The sequence below is a fragment of the Leptosomus discolor genome, chromosome 8 (genome assembly GCF_034619465.1).
Source record: "Leptosomus discolor isolate bLepDis1 chromosome 8, bLepDis1.hap2, whole genome shotgun sequence".
NCBI lineage: Eukaryota > Metazoa > Chordata > Aves > Leptosomiformes > Leptosomidae > Leptosomus > Leptosomus discolor.
In genome coordinates, this window is record NC_141398.1 from 18521624 (window position 1) to 18543001 (window position 21378).

General features: G+C 36.9%; 1 protein-coding gene across 2 annotated transcripts in view; it reads right to left on the bottom strand.

Annotated features, from left to right (window-relative positions):
* Window positions 1-21378, bottom strand: part of DNAH5 (dynein axonemal heavy chain 5) — a 138934-nt gene that overhangs the window by 82538 nt on the left and 35018 nt on the right. Inside the window, exons 19-36 of one of the 2 annotated variants that reach the window (XM_086469578.1) lie at window positions 21066-21308; window positions 20043-20233; window positions 19861-19960; window positions 18318-18454; window positions 16610-16811; window positions 15112-15347; window positions 12783-13001; window positions 10465-10527; window positions 9227-9465; window positions 8164-8404; window positions 7486-7685; window positions 6606-6759; window positions 5776-5939; window positions 4972-5128; window positions 3820-4032; window positions 2811-3035; window positions 1376-1548; window positions 113-291 (exon numbers count right to left, since the gene is read on the bottom strand). In XM_086469578.1, coding sequence (XP_086325704.1) covers window positions 113-291; window positions 1376-1548; window positions 2811-3035; window positions 3820-4032; window positions 4972-5128; window positions 5776-5939; window positions 6606-6759; window positions 7486-7685; window positions 8164-8404; window positions 9227-9465; window positions 10465-10527; window positions 12783-13001; window positions 15112-15347; window positions 16610-16811; window positions 18318-18454; window positions 19861-19960; window positions 20043-20233; window positions 21066-21308 — 3336 coding nt within the window. Of the gene's footprint in view, window positions 1-112; window positions 292-1375; window positions 1549-2810; window positions 3036-3819; window positions 4033-4971; window positions 5129-5775; window positions 5940-6605; window positions 6760-7485; window positions 7686-8163; window positions 8405-9226; window positions 9466-10464; window positions 10528-12782; window positions 13002-15111; window positions 15348-16609; window positions 16812-18317; window positions 18455-19860; window positions 19961-20042; window positions 20234-21065; window positions 21342-21378 lie in introns of both variants that reach the window. The other variant, XM_086469577.1, reaches the window with a different exon arrangement.

Genomic DNA, 21378 nt, shown 5'->3' on the forward strand with positions numbered 1-21378 from the left:
GAGTATAGAGGGACAATCACTTCTTTTGACTGGTTAGTTATACTGTGCTTAATGTACCCCAGGACACAGTTGATCCTTTTGGCCAACATCTTACCTTTGGTCCACATCTTACCTTTGAAGATCCTCCCAAGTCCTCGGAAATCCATCTGGTCTGAACAGTTGAAGACGACTACATATTTTCCAAGGCACCGTCCCATGTCTTTGATGGTTTCAGTTTTTCCAGTTCCTGCAGGTCCCACAGGTGCGCCACCCATGTTCATGCTTAAAGCTTGAGCCAAAGTGATGTAACATCTAAAAGGCAACAGGTTGTCATCACTTAATGGGCTACAGCGCAGAGTTTTCTGTATAGTACCAGAGGAACTCACTCAAGTGTGTTACATGAGGAAGGGCTGATTTAAGGAGACAACCGAACTGCTGAAATGACATATCTCTAATTACAATTTAAATCAGGAAAAAGGAAAACTCTTCACTCAGCTTCTGATGCAGGTAATATTAAGGTTCGCCTCCTGACACATAAAGTGGAAGAACAGATAATCCTCAATAATCAACAACCTTAAAGGTCGTGAGAAGGGAAGAAAGCAGATACAGAGATGCTGCCTAATCTAGTTTGGTTAGCTTAGTTCCTGAATTACTTTAACTGAAGTAGTTCCAAACTACATTCTACTGTGGAGCACAATAATGAATGACAGCTAAACTTTCCTTTCTCATCCACCTTTAAAATTTGATCATACAGTATATCCCATTTTCATAAATGAAACTTCTATGTGTAATGCAGCTAACAATTATATCTAAAGAGAAGCTCTAGCATTTGCTGTAAGGAATAGTTAAAAAAAAAAACCACCAAATGCCCTTATTTTGCCAATGATAACTTATAAAACATTCTTTCTGTTATTCCAGTCAGGTAGGTAGACTTCTGTGCTAATAGGACTGCAATTCTTTCAACATCCTTCTAGATCCAAGATCTCCAATCTATTTCAGCTGAATAAAATTAGTTTTCATGTCTATTCTTACTTAGTTGTTTTCATCAGCTTGCCTGACTTATTTCTGTCCTGTATCTCTCTCTGCATATTATATCTGTTGGATGTACCTGACCCTCAAGTATACTAGTCTCACATACATGAGAATCAGTCCCATACATCATATATGTGGGGATCATGCAAGTATGTGGCAGAAATTAAGCTGGAAGTTATTCATATTGTAAGGCAGAGAAACAAAAATATTCATGTATTCCATGTAAAATTATTGACTTTGATAAGACTGTGAAGGATAAACTCTGCATAGATCTATTTTGCATTCAGTAGGAATAACTAAATTGCTCTTGTAAAAGCCTAGGTTTGGCATCAAAGAATAAAGGAATGAAATCAGTCTTTTTCACCTGTCTGTAAGAGGGGTTATGACAAGTCTGTCAGTACAGCCCAAGAACTCATTCTGGTATGTGAAACCCACATCAGTGATCTTAATCACCATTTTATCAGAGTCTTCATTAAAATAAAATCTACATTGTTTCAGCCACTCGAAGTCTGTAGGGCTCTTGATGCGCATGCAACACTAAGAAAAGAGGGAAAAAAAGGCTATGGTATTTATGGTTAGCATTTACTTTTGCGTTTATATTATCGCATTTAAGTAGTACTGCAATGGCAGCACTGATACCAAAAGGCACAAAGAACAGCCAGTAACACAAGAATAGTGAAAACTGTCTTGATTTTTAAACACAAAATTTGCTAATGTGTTATTGCCCTGAAACTACTAAGGGAAAGGAACCTCAGGCTTTAGACGAGTGTATCAAAATTCTACGTGCAAGTCAATGGTCCACAAGCCTCAAACAAAAGTCATTGTTCAGTTAACATTAAAACTGCCATTTCTTTTAGACATCTCTATCATTTTATTTTTATATATGAGTAGAAAGCACATAATGTGATACTTTATTTTAAAAGATGTCATGAGAATTGTATGAACACATGCAAATTGGAAAAAAGATATTTCAAGACCATGTCATGGTGCAGATATTAGTTCAGCACAGCTGGGAGTAATTCAAAGTTGACCAATTGAATATTAAAGCAGGATTAAAAAAGATGCCCTGCAGATTCTAGCTAAAAAGTATACTTTACATAAGATGATTACAACGAGAAACAATTGGTTCTACAATTAAAAGATATGTGCCTGCCTATCAGCAATGGGTTAAAACTCAGTAATTCTTTTCACAGACAGCTTAATTTCAACTCGGGTCCAGAGCTTCCTATAGGTAAAAGGGTATGCTAGCTTTTAAGTAGCTTTCATTTTCCTAATTTTAGTATCACACAGCAGCATGAGAAGGTGTGAAGTGAATAAATAAATCCCTAAGTAATAATTAGGTATACTATTGAAACTAGAACAGAGGGGATAGCAGCTTCAACCAGCTCCAAACTTTTTACTGCATTATAACTCTACATTCGTTCTGTTTACACCTCGAAACTCACAATGTCATCCAGAGAAAGGACAATTACTTGCAACACAATGTATGTGGAAAAAGAAGTTGATCATGCAACAGAGGTGTCTAACTTAAGTGGGTCAACACAAAGCATTATAAAATTTTGCTATTGCTTGTGGGGGAAAAATAACACTGAACTACTTAAAGGGAAACTAAGATGTGGATTGAAGCAACATCAGCATTTTTATAATACTCCAGGCCATATAATCATTAGAGTCCTGAAATTAAATGTTTAGCTTAAGAGGCAAGAGTTCATAGGTATAGTAATATTTTCTTCTTGTCTTTTCACATTGTTTTACATGGAAACCACCTCATACCTGATTATAAATTTTTCAGTACTTACCAGATCATCAAAAATGTCCCTCTGATGTACATGAATAGTGATTAATGTCTCATACTTAACTCGCTCGACTGGGCTAAGGTCTTTTGTTGTCATATCTATCAGCATGTTTAGAAGATCCAGGAAAAACCGGTTCGTCTTTCGCATGATTTTTTTATCATACCTGGCATTAGTCAAAGCTTCTTCTGAATCTCTTGTCCAAATCATTTGGATCCCCAACAACCCAACCTTAGAAAACATAAAAGTATGTTTCATAATCTTTTCTCTCTCGCCTGAAATGTACATTCACAGACAGAGTTGAAATAAAGAAATGGTTCTGCTACTATTTGTATGAAATTATTTTTTCATGCATTCACACAGAGGTCATTCAACCCTTGCATTTCTTTGTGTCCCAACTCCCTTCATAAACCTATGGTTAAGTCCACACTTCAGTCTCGCAGATACTGCCTACAGTGCACTGCTAATACAACTGTCCAATATAATTTACAGCATATATATAAATACTATATTAATGTACTTCATATATATAATTAATAACTAATCAGTGAATAATTAATGCTTTGATTTTTTCAATAATTCACTAACTCTTTATTCACTCTCCAACCTTCCTGATCAAAAGTGAAGAAGCTTCTACTAAGAAAATAACTTTCCCTCAGCACTACTCTCAGCTGCAAATCTTTAGCAATATATAGTGTTTTCCTGAATACATGAACAAACATTTCACTACTTTTCCTTTAGTAGTCAAGCATTAAGCTTGTAAAGAAATAGTGTTAACTCCATTGCATTAATTTATTGCATTCAGTACTGGTTTTGAACAAGAACTTCAGGGTAAGTTTTTTCTTTTAGTTTCAGGTATGTAAAGTGTAACTTAAACAACTGAGGTGATTAAGATAAATTTAAGTGTCAGTTTTGCATTTGTAACACCAGCTGCAATTTTGATTGCAAAGACAAGAAAAACACATCAATGTGCTACATATCTGTGAACAAATTTTCATTGACTTAACAATATTACCTGGGCTGGGTAAGTAGAAAGAAATTCAGTCAGCTGGAAACCAGTCTCCTGGATGTGCGCAGCTGCCTGGCGAATAACGTGATGCAGTGACAGCTGGGATTCCTTCAACAGAGAATTGAGCCAAACTTCCACATTACCTTCAGCCATTACGGGTCTAATCAGCTCTACAGTCTCACCCTCTTGTGAACTAATCGACAATATACGATCATATATCTAATAAAAAAAAAGCAAGAACGTTTTGTATTTATAGATTTACTGTTATATTTACCATAACTGTCTGATTTTCCTGCTGTCACTCCATTAAACTTATTTAGGCAACTAATAAATGATACCAACCTGTTAAGTGAAATGTAAAAAATATTAAATCATCACTTTCGGTGTACAGAAAGGCTTTAAACAAAATACTGTCATCTGAACAAAGAGACAAATGCCAATGCACTGACAATTCCTGAATTTCGCTTAAGTTTCAATGACAATACTCACTTTCCAGTCAATAAAGGAAACCTTCCCCTATTACTGGTGGGTTAATATCCTAACAAAATTTACAGCCTTACAATCACAAATAATGGAAACACAAAAGTTAAGGTACATGATCAGTCAAGCGAATTTCAAATGCATGCGGAGGTAGTGAATTTCTAAGAAAATGTATACATACACGAATGCGTACGTATAAAAAAATTTGTTGCTATCTGTTCTTGTAAAGCATATAAGAAAATTGTTCTTCAAACTATGTTTGAAGGGATATTAAGGATAACTCAGGTGAAAGACCAGATAAACTTTTTCTTACAATTGAAAAAAAGAATGAAAAAGTAGAAATACAGGCAATCTGAAGGTACAAATATGCCCATAAAGCATCAGGAGCTTATCTGAGAGGATGCTAGCCTATATTAAGCCACAGAAGACATTTCAGTATCTGGGTGGGTTTTTTTAAAACTCAAGTACTAGTGCAAATTTTTGTTTGTTTTGCTGTTCTATATAGAGTTTTCATATTACATAAACAAGGATATGAAACAAAATCTTAAATTAAGAAAGTCTATGCAGCATCAAATAGTTGATGAGCTTGGTAAAACAGCTGAATGCCTTATGCACCCAGCTGGCTTTCTGATTTAACAATTTGAAAGAATGTAACGTTGAGGTGTGGGCAGTACATACCCTTTCATGGAACCTGACAGTTTTAATGTTGTCAAAGACATTCAGCAGATGTGTCTGTATATTGTGAGAGTCTGATGCCTGGCCAAGAATTTCTAAAAGAGCAGGATCTGACACAAAGAAGAATCGTGGAAATAGGAGGCGCTTTTTCTCCAGGTACCTGCATTTAAAAAAAAATGGGCAGGGTGGAGGGGTGTAGATGGTAAGTGATTTCGGTTAATTTATACATCCTTTCCTCTTTAAAGGTGGCATTTCTCACAATGTATCATTGCAATTTTTAGCAGTGACAACAACAACTCTTATCCATCATACCTTCATGTTGAGCACCTGCTTTAAAGCTGCTCTTTTAGCATCACAAATCATTTCATGGAAAGCTTTTCTTATTTGCTACAATCTAAGCACCAGTAAAAAGAAAAGAAACTAAACCAAAATAAATCATTTTTACATTAAGTCTGTTACTTGCTATTTAGGTCTCTCATACTGTATTTCTCCCAGATTTGCAAAGGGTCTGAATAGGACATACAGATCTAAACTGCCTTCTGGATCGAAACTAGGCTGAAACAAGCCTTGGTTTCAACAGAGATAGACAGTGAGTGACAGCTTAGTCACAAATCAAATACTTATCAGTGACTTGCTAGCAATTTCTTTGGAGGTGTTGTATCATTCTGCTAACTTGTTTGGTCGGTTCAACTGAATCCGTAGTAAATAAGAACATGGTCTTTGCAAAGTCTGTGGGACAGTACTCAAACAATTGTTCTTTCCCTGGTTATACAATTCACAAGCATCTGCCCAGGACTGTGGTCTTACCCTGTGAGTGATTTTTGACAGATTTCCAGCTGTTCTAGTAAATGTGGTAGTAACTGTCCCATGACTTCATCTCCAATGCAGCACTGAACAACATTAGGTGTTTCGTGAGCTCGGGTCATGATCCTCACCCAGGATTTATCAATGTTAGAGAAACGCTTTGCTTCCTGTTGAAACATGACGATGAATGTGGAAGGGAAGAGATGGAAGAAGGAAGAGAAAAGAAGGAAAAGGTACTTGCTTGCAGAATTGGCATCTAGTAATCCTCTCACTAGTAATCCTGTATCCAACTTCTAAAGATTTTTCAGCTTAGAAAAACACAAATTTTTCTGTTTACAAAATACAGCTTATTTTATACTTGACTGTCTAGCCTGCTACCTGCTTTTTCTTTCACCCATTCTTAAGAAAAAGACAGAAAACTCATTATGCTTGAATTGCATGCTTAAAATTTTTTCTAAAAACTAAAGTTAATTTTTAGTTTGAAAAGCTATCTAGGAAAGTTTAAAATAAGGATTCCTAGATACTACTAGGCTAGTGGTAGGTACTACTAAGCTAGCCTCGCTAGGCTAGCCTACTACTAGGCACAACACTTAAACACATATTGGTTAACAGTTTTACCATCTAGAAATAAAAAGATTGACAAGCTCACTCAACTTTATTATTCTTTCTAATATGATACTTCTGTTGGCATTGTTTACCTAATTTCTTAGCAAGACTAGTTTTGTCCAAAGTACCAAAAAAAATGAGGTTTATGTTACAGCATCAATTATGGCATCACAGTCCTATTCTTAAAACGCAGAAAACCAAACTGAAAAAAAGGCATGTCTGAAAACCTTTGGAAGCTGCTTTGCTATGTCACCACCAACAAAAACAGCTTCTAAGTAAATCCACAGGTTCTGCACAGTCATCCAGTTCTCAATGATATCTGTTGTGTTGGAAAGATAGTGCACCCATTTCTGAATCTGTGTCTTGAAGGGTGTGTTGTATCTAAAATAAAAAGAACATGTTTTATTTCAAGAATGAAACAAGTCTCTTGAAAGCCAACACATCACTCATAAGGATGAGGAACAATTTTGCTGCTTGAATCTTTGTCAAGTGAAAGTATTAAAACCTATACTTGACTCATTTCAGCGAGTTAGTAGCTATAAAACAAGTCAGCTCCAACTTGCTGCTTTGTACACACGGCGCACACCTTTTTGAAAGTGGTTTCATAAAGGGATTATGCAACATCTTGAAAGCTGCAAGACTTCCAGAGGTCCTTATCAACCGAATTCTTGCTTTTGAACACCTGTCTGATGATCAGGTTCTGTGTTCCTTATTTTATCTGCGGGCTTTGGCATAAGAAATCAGACAAACTGAAGCTTATTTTAACTGGGATTTTCAGCACCTTTGGCATGAGGCTATTACGGGGCACAGTAGCAGTGCCTGTAATGCCCATAGTTTGCCTACCACAACCAGGCAGTGCTCATGACCACTTTCTTGCATCGATGAAAACTGTCCAGTTAGTTATTCAGGAAGTCTGAACTGCATCCACATGCTTTCAAAATAACTTACTGGAGGGATACAAACAATAAGAACTAGTCCATAAACAGTTCAAGAACAGGCAAGGTCTTAGTTGTTATTTTCCTCCTCCTTTGTGAAAGACAGATTTGTTCAATAAAAAAAAGCCTCTTGCTGAGGCCCACCCCCACCCCCCGCCCCCTTTCCTGTTACCTGTTACTCATGAGAGCACCAAGAATCATCAAGCTGTCCTCCATGGTAGCAATTGTTTCTGATGTGCTGTCACCTCTTAAAAGAAGTTCCCCCCGGGTTTTAAAGTTTGCGAAGATAAATGTTTTGTTGTCCCATTCAGCTATCACTTGTTTTAACTTCTGCTCAATGTCTCTCTCCTTCACAGCACTTATGCAGATATCCTTTTAAACAAATAGGATGTCAAAACAAGCAATGAATGGTTCAAGTCTCCGGTACATATATCTAATTTGTATTTCCTCTAACCCTAGTAAGGCTGATGAGCAACTATTTATCAAGTGGAAAGACCTAAAGACATACAAACACCATAGCTAATAATCTGTATATCACATCACGATATGGCTAGCTTTGGGGGAATAAAAGAATAATACAGTGATTACTTTTAATATATTTTTCATTACTTTTCACATGTGCAAACCAAGGCACCCTTACTAACTCCCAGGCCTAGCTGCATAATTTAAAAAAGAGGAGTTGACACTAGAATATATTGGTGTCATTATTTTATACAGAAAGCTGAAGTGATAGTCCATTTCTCTGCTCTTTCTTTAGAAATTCTCTGTTTTCCTTCTTACTACTGTTACTCCTATACCATTTGAGCACATTGTTTTGTTTCATGTATCCATTTCTCTTCCTTCACAATACCTCTATTTCATCCTTATATCTTAGTAGTGGAGCTTCCATTATATTCCTCAGTTTGAATGTTTCACTTTCCACATCAAAGTTGTGTTCAGTGACATCCATAATCCGCTTCCAGTGCCGAGGCATCATTGCTTTACTTGACATACGCTCAAGCAATGGGCAACACTCACTGAAGTCCTCAATGATCTTCTTTAGGTCAGAAAAGGCCTGCCATTCCTTTACGCCACGAGGAAGCTTACGGCATCTACATAGCAATAATGCAAGCTTTTTCAGTTTCAAATATTCTTTCTGTCACGTATTTAAACCAGTATATGGTTTTAAGAGCAGACCACATACCTTCCAAATTCAGGTTACCTGTATTTTGAAGATTCTGTATGTGATTCTGCATGTGACAAAATCTGTTTCCAGTCTATGCCATTGACTGATAGCTGGGCATGCACCTACAGGCTCTCCTTAAGGAGTGTCGCTGCATAATTCTAATACACTTTGTGCAACTGATCTTCAAAACCAAATGAACCGTTTTACACCTTGATTTCACCTTTGGGTGAGGTTCATGATATGCACTGCTCTGTGCTCTAGAAAAAGCCCTGTTCCTCAGAACATGCAGGTTGAATTCCTTAAATCATTTGATTGTGGTTTGATGAAAAGTTCAGCGTCTATGCATGCAATATTTCCCATTTTGTAGGAAAACTATTCAGCAATTCACTAACTTGCCTTAGACATCTAGGGTGACTCTGTTTCTCATAAATAATAATATTACAACAAACAAGTGAAAATTCCCTTTGTGAACAAATAAATAGCAATTTTAACATAATTCCAATCTTATAAAAAAAGCTAACCAAGAAGCTCTCTAAGGAGCAATAATCCTCAACATTTAGAGTCTAAACCAGCTCCTTTATTTTATGAAGTTGGTAATGGATATATTTCTCAACTAAAATTCACATTTTTCATGTTTCAATGAACGAATACATGCTCAGATATAATTATTGTTGCTAATCAACTATAATCATATTTAAGAAGTAACAAAAGTATTTTAAGCACCTTTACCACAGCAACAGTTTCTCACCTGTTCTGAAACTCCAGAAGTTCACTGTTAATTTTTCCAGTGTCTAATTCTGACCAAAGAATATCATAGTAGCCATTGATTGTGTCAATTACATTGTTATATAGATTACAGAGTTTCTGTAACAGATTCAATTGCTTCTTTATTTCAAGCAGCTGAGGATACTGAGTAACAGGCAAACCAAAAAGATCTTCCCCACCAGTATAAGTAATATATTTCCGAAAAAGATTATCAAACCGATTCTAAGAAAGAAAAAGAAAAAGATTAAATTAAATAAAATCATATAACTAAATACTCAAGATCTAGCATTATGCTTAAAGCTGCATTAGTGATTAAAATCTAGTAAGTACTAGAAAGATACACGGGAAACTAACAACTCACACTGTCAACAATTTTCATGAGAAAAGTAACTTCTAGTCAGCTTGGAGACACATCTTTGGAAGTTGCCAGGGAGGTCACTTACTCCATGTGGCACCATGATAGAACAATAAATGCTACACTTGCAATTGAAAGAGGTGGAGCATGATATGCAAAACAAAGAAAGGTGGATGAAGAAAATTCTACCTCTTTAAGTATTCTGTGCAACTCTTTTATTGACGTGTTGAAGTAAGAATTACTACTGTTTAAGCAGCAAAGAAAAAAATTTTGTAATTGTCAATTGCAATATAACTGAGGGAACATAGGAAGCCAAACGAATAGCACTATGGGAAAAGGAAAACCATTAGAAGTCATCATTACAGGAAGAAAAATTAATCACGGTACAAAAAAAAAAAAAAATTTCAACAGGAAAAAAAGTCAGTTTAAATGGAAAACTTCAATAGTATTTAAAAAAAATAAAAGGAGGAGGGGGAAGAAGATTGGGTAGGATTGTATTTGTGAGGCAAAGACGATAATGAGCACAAGAACACCCTACAGCCAAATATACTAAACTTGAGAGTAGGCTCTCATCAGGATACTTGACTCTAGTAATTATTACTCCTTATCTATGCAGCCTTTCTCTTAGCTCCTAAAAAAAAAAAAAAAAAAAAAAAAAAAAAAAGAGTCTAATTTTAACCAGCATTTCTTGCAAATGCATAGAAAAAATACCAACTCAGCTTTCATTAAGTTAAAACAGTCTTTGCTGAATCAGCAACCTTATGTATCAACGAAAATTAGTTCAACTACTCTGATTCATTCTCAGAGCCTTCGGGTGTTAGTTTACTTGCAATAAGCATTAAGCAATGTCTTAGTATTCACAGTACCTGAAACATAGTAAGCCTGTCACTGGCTTCCTGAGGCTCTAAACCAACCACCATTGGCCCATTCTAAAAATAAATAAATAAATAAATAAATAGATGGATAGATAGATAGATAGATAAAAGTAGTGAATTTAGAGGGCAAAAATAGCCAAACATTTTGAGTTAAACAGACATTTTTGCAGCTGCAGAATGCCATCCCTATGTCAGATAACAACCAAACCAAGAGATCGCATTTACCTACCCAGCTCCTTATCTAAAAAAAAAAAAAAAAAAGGCAGCAATTAATTTTGGTTTTAATACAGTAGTTTTCATAATAGTGTAAAAGCTAGGCAATGATATCTCCTTTTTCAAGTAAAAATCAGATTACTTAGAAGATGATACAAGACTGGTTCAGCTTGACTCATTTACATTCTACAGAGGAAGAATATGAAAGCTTAAGTAATTTTTACCTATATAGAGAGATCATTTAGGCAAACTGGACACCCACAAACCTATGGGCCCTGGTAGGGTGCACCTGTGAGTGCTGAAGGAGATGGCAGATGTTATTACTAACATCTCCGTCATCTATGAAAGGTCATGGCAAACAGGAGAGGGAGCTGGGGACTGGAGGAAAGCCAGTGTCAATCCAGTATTCAAAAGAAGGATGACCCAGGAAACTACAGGCCAGTCAGCCTCACCTCCATCCCTGGAAAGGTGATGGAACAGCTCATTCTGGATGTCACCTCTAAGCATGTGGAGGAAAAGAACGTTATCAGGAGTAATCAACATGGATTTACCAAGGGGAAATCATGCCTGACCAATCTGATAGCCTTCTATGATGGCATGACTGGCGGGGTAGATGAGGAGAGGGCAGTGGATGTTCCCTACCTTGACTTCAGCAAGGCTTTTGACACTTTTCCCTTACATCCTCATAGGTAAGCTTAGGAAGTGTGGGTTAGATGAGTGGACAGTGATGTGGGTTGAGAACTGGCTGAAGGACAGAGCTCAGAGGGTTGTGACCAGCAGCACAGAGTCCAGCTGGAGGCCTGTGGCTAGTGGTGTTCCCCAGGGGTCAGTACTGGGTCTGGTCTTGTTCAACATATTTATCAACAGCCTGGATGAAGGGACAGAGTGCACCCTCAGCAGGTTTGCTGATGACACAAAACTGGGAGGAGTGGCTGACACACCAGAAGACTGTGCTGCTGTTCAGTGAGACCTGGACAGGCTGAAGAGTTGTGTAGAGAGGAAGCTAACGAAGTTCAACAAGGGCAAGTGTAGGGTCCAGCACCTGGGGAAGAATAACCCCATGCACCACCAGTACAGGTGGGGGTTGATCTGCTGGAGTGCAGCTCTGTGGAGAAGCTGGTGGACAGTTGACCATAAGCCAGCAATGTGCCCTTGTGGCCAAGAAGGCCAGTGGTATCCCAGGGTGCATTAAGAAGAGTGTGGCCAACAGGTCGAGGCAGGTTCTCCTCCCCCCTACTCTGCCCTGGTGAGGTCACATCTGGAGTGCTGTGTCCAGTTCTGGGCCCTCCAGTTCAAGAGCGACAGGGAACTACTGGAAAGAGTCCAGAGGAGGGCCACAAAGATGATGAGGGGGCTGGAGCATCTCTCTTATGAGGAAAGGCTGAGAGTCCGTGGTCTGTTCAACCTGGAGAATAGAAGACTCAGAGGGGACCTTATCAATGCTTATAAATATCTAAAGGCCAGGTGTCAAGAGGATGGGGCCAGGCTCTTTTCAGCAGTGCCCAGTGACAGGACAAGAGGCAACGGGCACAAACTGGAGCACAGGAAGTCCCACCTGAACATGAGGAAAAACCTCTTTACTCTGAAGGTGACAGAGCACTGGAACAGGCTGCCCAGGGAGGTTGTGGAGTCTCCTTCTCTGGAGACATTCAAAACCCATCTGGACACAATCCTGTGCGACCTGCTGTACGTGAACCTGCTTTAGCAGGGGGGTTGGACTAGATGATCTCCAGAGGTACCTTCCAACCCCTACCACTCTGTGATTATAGCCAACATTAAAAATACTTCGTACATTCTAACAATTTGTCATTAATCCAAATCTTTACATTTGCTCATGTTTATCAGAAACCCTAAATGTCTCAAGTCTTAATCTTTAAGGGCTGATTACCAGCATTACATACTTTAGTCACATAAAAAAAACCCCATCAAATCCTGCTCTGCACTGAAGCTCAAATACCACATTAACAAGAATAAACATATTCTTCAGGCACATCCCGGTAGAGGCACATCCCATTAATTAGTTCAACTCCACAATCTTTCCATGCTCCCACTGCTACTCAAGAACTCCTCTAATACAATACACCACAAACACTTGCCTGATCATAATCTGAATAGAACTGTGCACAGTCTTCAGTAAAAGTCTTCACAGCACTAATAAGCTCTCCTCTGAAGTTTGGCTGCATAGCAATGAGCTCATTCTGCACTTCATTTGCACGGACTAGCAGTTTTTCCCAAGTGTAGTGCAAAGTGTCCACTTTCTCTGTCTCTTCCTTGGCCACAAGTAGATCATATTTGTTTAACATAGCATAGGATTCCTGTCAGAAGGTTGGATCAAGATGCACAAAATGGTAACTGAAGTTAATTTTACACATATATGTATGCTAACATTTCAAAGTTTCAAGAATGGAGAGTGATTTGTTAGAAAAAGAAAATCCGTTCTTTTTGTATAGCAATTATCACAACCTGGAATACCAATACCAAACTGGAAGAAGCGTCAAAATGAAAACTAGCTAGTTCTCCTCAACGCCTTACCTTTCACAAAGCATTCTGCTTTCTGACAGATTATCTGCCCTAGTGAAATCTGCCTCTCTAAAAAAACTATTTACAGTTAAAGTACTTAAGTCTACGAGTTTTATTTTCATTTTAATGAGAATACTTTTCTGATCCATGTCTTCAGTCATCTGCTATGACCTAAGCCAAATATCATGCTAGATGAGCCATAAGAAAGCATCTAAGCAGAGGCCTTCAAATAAGTAAATCAAACAAACCTCTATTCAGTAAAGACTTTTAAGTCTGCCTTCATGTATTCATCAAAAAAGAATCAGGAAACTACATGAAAAGTTACTACAACTAATATATTGCAACTATTTCAAGTGTTATAACTATTCATCATTGAGAATAAGGAAACTACTTAAAAATCTACTTAATGGTCCTTTGTTTTCTCAGAACATTGAGCTCCACTTTTACCATCAACGTATAAACACTCCACACCATGAAACCCTTAGTCAAGTTTCACAAAAACACAACCGAAATTCACTTACTATAAATTAGCATAGAGTAGGTTAGCAATGAATCTTGTGGCATAACAGGTTCATCTGAAAATCTTTGTATAAAGTGGAATTATTTCCATAACTATCTGTCTGCCACCCCACTATGTGGAAAATAGATCAACCTCCATTTCAAATAGCTGAAGCATGACTCCTTATGCCTAGAGACATGAGGCTCCTATTTGCAGAATTGGAGACTTGGGAATCTTTGGCTACCATGGCTTTTGCCTTGACTCCACGTCACATGGCAAACCAGGATGAGTCTTAGCAGAAACTTCCAAAATGTCATCTCCTAAGAGATCCCATTACCTATGACAATTTCACAGAAGGTTCCAGCTGCAGATACGCTTTGCCTTTCACCATAAACTACTTGTCCTATTTTTTCTCCTTGACACAACCAGGGAGACCCTCGCAGCTTCTAAGGCTAAGAGATACATTCATTTCTAGCTGTATTCTGCAAGATATGAAAGGGCTCCACACTTATTTCCATTATTTGCACATATGACTACATACTGCAGTCCGTAATTTACCTCAGCTCATAGAAAACAGAATCAGAAAACACAGGCACAAGACATTTGTCTGACAGCAAACACAGTTTTTGCATCTCCAAAACAGAATATTAGAGTTGTCATTATTTGGTAGATAAGAATTCTGTGTTGTTACTTTAATTTAAAACGATAAGGGCATAACCCTGACAATAAAATTGTGTGCAATCAGGAATCATGAACATATCTTAAGAAAAAAAAATAATAATTCTACTAAACATCTAGTCAATGGTGCACTTTGCCAAATTATAGCATTCTTAAATGCATAATCTGGTAAGGAATGCGAAGAAACAGTTACTGTTTTTAACTCTGCCATTTGACCAGAAACTCCTACATTGTCAGATGTTCAATAAATGTATTCTAATAGGTGAACTTTTTTAAGGAAATCAATTGTTTGTTTATTTCAACCCATGATATAGCTGATAAAGCACTCACATGTTCTCATATAATCTGCCTAACACTAGCTTTCTCCTCTTCTGTAGGCTAAGCTAAAATAAAAAAATAAAAAAAAAAAAAAAGGAAAATCAATGCCTTTCATACACAGAGTTCTTCCACAAAGTAACAAAAGCTTTCTTGCATTAAATATCTGTATTCTCTTACCTAAATCACTCAATTTCTGCACTATTCACTAAACCACCTCTTGCCTCCAGAAGTGTTCATTTGTCCAAATCAGCATTCCACACAAAAAGATCTACAGGAAGACAACAGGTCTGCCACCCAACATTTAACACATATCAAATCATACCTTTTCAAAGCACACTCTTAAGATTTAACCCAGAAAATAATTGTTCCATTGAAACACTACCCATACATGCAACATTCCTGTTAACTACCTCAATGGGCCCAACTTGAGAGTCTATGGAGATCTGTAGTCCTCTGATCTCTTTTAAAGCTGACATAGCTATTCTAATATCATCCAGATCCTTGATGCGGCGATTTAACTTCTTGCCAGTTTCCTCTACAAAAGTGAAAATGGCTTCCATCTCTGTTCGGTATTTCCTGTTACAATGACACCCCAGCAAAGTCATCCAGGCTTTGGTTTCTGCTCTCAGTGCTATCTTCAGATCAGCTAAAAACATTGAACAATAAATAGAGATTTAGCTATTTTGTGTAGATTTTTAAGATGTACTTTTACTCTTTTTTCAATATGTGTTCGCTTTACTCACAGTTCTGGTTTTTGAGTCTGACCATCCATGTACATCTTTCCTACTGGAAAGATGAAGCTGGACTCCATACAATTATCATCTTGTTTGTATAACATTGTACACATTTCTGTTCTACAGATCACTAACAAATTGGTTAATACTCTCATCTAAGTCTAAAATCTTTCAAAAAATTGATCTTTAAAAAAATAAGGTGGGGAAAAAGCAAGAGTCTGATTACAGAAGCCGGAGACACAGAAGGTCTGATCTGACACTTAATGAAACCACATGGCTCATCCACCATGTAATTTTTGTAAGTTTTATCTGTAACATCAGTGGAACCAAGTGGCAAATATTTAGAGAGAAAATTGAAGTCTTGCTCAGTTGCTGCCCAATTTTGCAACAATCCAGTCCATTTCTCTAAAGCTCCACAATTAAATTCAAATTTCTTCTTTACGGTTCCCCACAGAAAAGTCAAAAATAAATACCAACACAAGCCTTACATAAAAATTTAGCTGGATATAATTTCAGTCCTGTTACCTAACTCATTCCCTGTGCAGATTTCACTTGTGTGCCTTCCTTTTTTACACAGTGCCATTTCCCATGCTTAGCTCTCATACCTGATGGTATTTTTTATTTAAACCACCTCACCTTCGTTGAATTTCAACAGCCAGCTTGTTTCTGTAGTTCTTTGCCTTATGACATAATCAAAGACATTTGGTTGACACTCTTTCCTAAAGAGGAAAACAGTCTGCTTCCTCAGATTTGACATCCATTGCAAAATCAGTTGCATGCATTTCTTACAGTCCATCATAGTTCCCAACTGTCCTTTCTGTTATACTCATGTATGAAAAATTTAATTAGGTGATGTGGAACCTGAGCTACAAAAAAGTAAAGATACCCCCATAAAATATGTACCTATGGGCATTAATGACAGAAGGACAGGAAAACATCTACCATCCACCCCATAAGTGAGCAGAAGTATCCAGATGGGGAAAAAAAACTCCAGCTGAGCCTCAGAGATACCCTTGCATTAGTGTTTTGTTTGCAAAACAGCAAACAGCCATTCTTTCTCTTTCTCCTTTCCACTTTAACCTAGTTCACCCATTCAAAACCAAGCACCATCTCTCTTTCCTACAGGACTCAGAAAGTATGTGTCTCTACAAACAAGTAGAAAGCTGAACTCTACCAGTATACAGTGCAATAGCTCCCACGCAGATGTATTCAGGCTCAGAATTGATTTTCAGCTCTAAGTCTTGGAAATGCAGAATTTCAGATTCAAATTCAGAGAGTAATGGGTTCCCCATCATTAATTTATCAATGGTTTCCTCCTTGTCCCTCTGCCATACATGGTGGTAACAACTAAAATTCTCCAAAGCTGTAAGAACTTCCTGAAACACATTACAAGTTCACAGAAAGATTCTCAGCATTGTATGTATAGCATGCATATAATTTCTTAGGATCTGCTCATTAGAATACATTAAGAACTCCATAGTGAAGCAGGCTGAACCACCCCACTAAACAGAAGACTGCCAGTATATTTACGCCAAAGCAAGTTACATTAGCAATCACTAGCCTTGCCAGGAACTGTATGCTAATCACATTCAATTTATCAAACCAGTTTCAGTATTTTCCAACGAAGTGATTCTTCAGTCAATAAAATTCTAGGAATCAGTGGGAAGTAAAATCATCCTTTAAGACTAGGATACTGTACACTTGTTCTTTCCTACCACTTATTGGACTAGCAACTGAAACCTGAGCTCCAGGGCCCAACATAACAACAGCAGTAACTCAATTCATTCTCAAACAATGAAGTTATGAGACAATTTTTTTTACATGTATGACGTTGGTGATGTTAACATTACATTCTACATTCAGTTCAGGTATCTTTGATTTGAACATCATTTAAGGAGTGCACACAGAATCATTTGTCTGGTTCTCGGGAGTTCAGGAAAATGTCAAAGTTAAATCATCATCACTTCAGCTAATTAAACAATTAAATAAGAGGTGACTGCTACAAGAGATAAACCACATCATGGCTTATGATAAACATAGTGCTTGCAGGCATTCAAACATGGCTAAATGATACAAGTTTCCAATTACAAAATATTGAGTATCAAAATACCAAGATAACTATCCACCATTATCAACTGCACCTTAGTCTTCAGCACAAGCCTGTATGTCTTTGTTCAAGTTATGCTTTAGTACCACCGAAGTTAGAAGTCTTTGAGTCAAAAATTTCCTCCTGGTAAGGTCCCATTGTAAGGCTGGACTGGCCCCAGGAGGAACTGATGCAGAGTTCTCCAAAGAAATATCTGTTCAATACCTACAGTTTACTAGAGAGTGCATAGAATAAGAAAAGGGCAAACGCATACCCCTTAAGCTACATCCTAACTTCCAGCAGCAAATCCTATGCAGCACTTTACAAATGCCAAGCTTACAGCCAGTTCTCTTCCAAAGAGAACTGTAAACTCTTTGTAATGGGCCGGAAATCATGCTGGAGTCATTATAATTTCTATGTGAATAAAACTGTATTTAACACACTGGTTACTACCAGTTCTATATTAAATACATGCAACTCAACTATACCTAGAGTTTTTTATGATCTTTTACCAATTGGAGATATGTTTTTAATCAGACCTAAGTTTTATTTCACGTAATATTCAAAACCTCATAAATTTTTGAATAGAGTACACTTATCCCATGTTACTCTTTCAAAGCATATTTGCAAATTTGCAGCCACATGTTTTCCACCCACCATCCCACACTTTTCCATTCATATGTTTCATATGTTTAATCACTGCTTTAAATGCCTACCTTATTGCCCAAGGATATTAAAAGTAGTACATGAATGTCTCTTGGATAGTGACAGTAAATTAATATTTTCATTGTCTTACCCTTTTAGTAGAAATAATAGCAGTGCTGAGTAAAGATACTAATTTAATAATTTCTTTGTTCTCTGAAATGCTCTTGAAGTAGTTCTGGCTTTGCACTGGATCAGACAAACTGAGTGATGCTGCATCTGATACACTATCTGTAAAGGCAGATTCAAATACAAAAGTAGTTTTAGGATAGACATACTGTTTAGGCCAAACAAATTCCTATAAACAAAAACTAATGACCTATTTTTCAATAAACATGCATTTTTAAAGTTAAGTGTTTTTATTAATCAAAAAGGCAACTAGAAGTTTACGTGGCAAATATAACTGCCACAAATCCATAAACCTCTCTGTTTTAGGAAACTTGCTTCATCTATGTTCTCTGTCAAATCTGGAACAAGTTCCACTTCAATCTTTCAAATATAATCTTTCCTTTTCCCTCACCCCTCCCTAGGGTTTATCCTGTACACTTCTTCTAAGTGATTTACTGATACGTCAGCCTTGAGCATATATGTAAATATTTTTATTTTCTGAAATAATGTGGAGTAAACCAGATTCAACAATTTAAAATAGAAATTATCATTAAATCTGTGAAGATGATCATAGCCAGTCCTCAAAAGGAAAGAAAGATGAAAGGAAGATCCATTAGTCAGCAAATATCCACAAGCTTGAACTTACCAGCATTTCTTATTTATCTCAGGCAAAAGAAATTCTTAGTTCTGAAACAATTTCATTTCTTAATCAGCCACTGTTCTACTTTTTAGGTGTATAAGAGGGAGATAACCTAAAAAGACTCAATATATGTTTTGAAATACCTAAAGTACAAAGTAGAACAATTAATTTGTCTTGATTCTAAACTATTTCAGACCAAAAAATAGTTACCGTCTTAAATTTCCTTGAATTAATGCCTTCAACGAACTTAATTCCTTGTCTGAAACAAAACAAGTTAAATTCTTGTCTTGTTAACAAAACAAGTTAAATTCTTTTTAGAAATTTTAGTCTATTCAATCCTCTACACAATCTTCCGTCCACCAATACCGCAATTTATACAGACACTTCTATTCAATACCAGGTTTTATTTAAGTTCAACTTACCCTTCTTAAAGGAATCTCAGTACAAGCTTTAAGATGCCATTTGAACACGCTGAGTTACAAACCACACTGGCAAACCATGAAAGATCTTTTGTGTAGCAATAGTGATATAACTGTTTTCCAAACTCATTCACAATTTCTACTATACTGCCCAAGGTGGCAGCACCCTAACAGCTTTTCACATGCTGCAGGCAGAACCCAAAGCCGTGCAACTCTCTGAGAGGCAGAAAAAATCCTCTTATGCAAATCCACACAAAGACAAGTATCTTCAGACAAGCCTGGTTTCTAATCACAAAGAGGAGCTCTGGCATTGTTATTATATCCTATTTCTTCTCCAACGTATTTTAAAATCTATGAAGTCTTCATTCTACCACTTTTGATGCATTTTGTGTTTAATATCCTTCAACACATTCTGTATAAATCACATTTACCGAACATTCAAATTGAGAGATGTCAGAGTTTATCATTACCATGGATGTTTTTCTTTCCAGTCTCTTTCGTTCCATCATCAGAATCGCTGTCTCTGCTCTCACACTGCAACACAGTCATTGTTCTCTCTAACATTTTCTTCTGCGGAAGAAACAAAATTCCACTTTCTATTTGCAGTAGTTTTGAAACATAAGTTTTAAGTAAGGCTGTTAAAGACACAAACCTTGGATAGTCTCTCCTTACTCCACTGTCCAACTCCTTTCATTACTTTCACAATACTGTCTACAGCTTTATTAAGTGTCTGCTGTACCTCATCCAAAGAGGGTGTCATGACGATATTAGGGATAGATAGGTTAATACTAGTTCTAATTATAGGATGAGCATTTTTTTTCCACTTAGAAGAATTGTGATTTTCTAAACGAAAGACAAAAAAAGAAAAAGGTTGACAACCTGAAAAAAGCGCCAACAAACTAGGCATTGCAATGATAGAAACCAATATATACATATACACACATCTTAGTGTTGAGTATTGAGTGTAATTTCTTAAAGGAAAAAAAAAGATTCCCGTATAATTTACAAGACATATCAGTAAACTCTATAGCAGCACAAGCGAAAACTAAGTGCCACACTATTTCACTTCGTGAAGTTCCACTTCAACTTGTTCTGTGCAGCTAAACTCTGTTGAGCAGAAAATTTTGATATCTGCCTTGTATTCCCAGCCAACATATTAAATTGGGTACAAAAACTCCTTAGAATCTCAGAATATTGTATGCTTTATAGAGACCAAACACAAATGCCTTTATTTTTGTTTTATAAGAGTATGTAACAAGAAAACACTTCAAAGGTGTATTCCATCATAATGTATAGAAAGATCTGAAGGCAAATTAATAAGAGAAAGAGAACACACCTCTTTCTCTATTGTTTTTTTCATACAGTTTTATGCAAAAGCCAAGGTCAAACAGATAAACACTTATCAAGTCCAGATCCAAACATAATATCCAGCTTCGGAACATACAGTCAGTGCTAAGAGAAACAGCATCGCAATGACACGTTCCTACTGTCACAGGAAAAAAAAATCCTTTGGAAATATACCGTGTTACCAACTGTGATTTAACACGACAGCTTGTTCAAACTCCCTTTTTTTTCCCATCTTTTACATCTGTGGCTCTTTTTTATATAGTTCTGGGATATTACTATTACATATTTCTTTTTATAGAAAGAAAGCAAAGTAGTGCAGTATGGCCACCTAAGAAGTTGATCACAGAAGATGCATGGATGCGCTTGCGTATGGTCTCCAGAGTGTTTCGAGTGACTTTCAAAAGGGCGTCAATATTACAATGGTTGAAGTAGGAAAGCAGTTCATTGGCTTCTTCCTCTAACATTTCTAAATTCATTCTCTTCCTCTTTGCTGGAGGAGACAGTCCAGCCCATATCTCACTGGAATTGTGGGAGGAAGTCAAGCTTTTTGATCTTCTTTCCTCTTCTGTTGCTAAAACATCATATAGCTAGTTAGTGAAATTCACTTAAGGGTCTTGAAAACAGAATAAGGCAAAACCTCC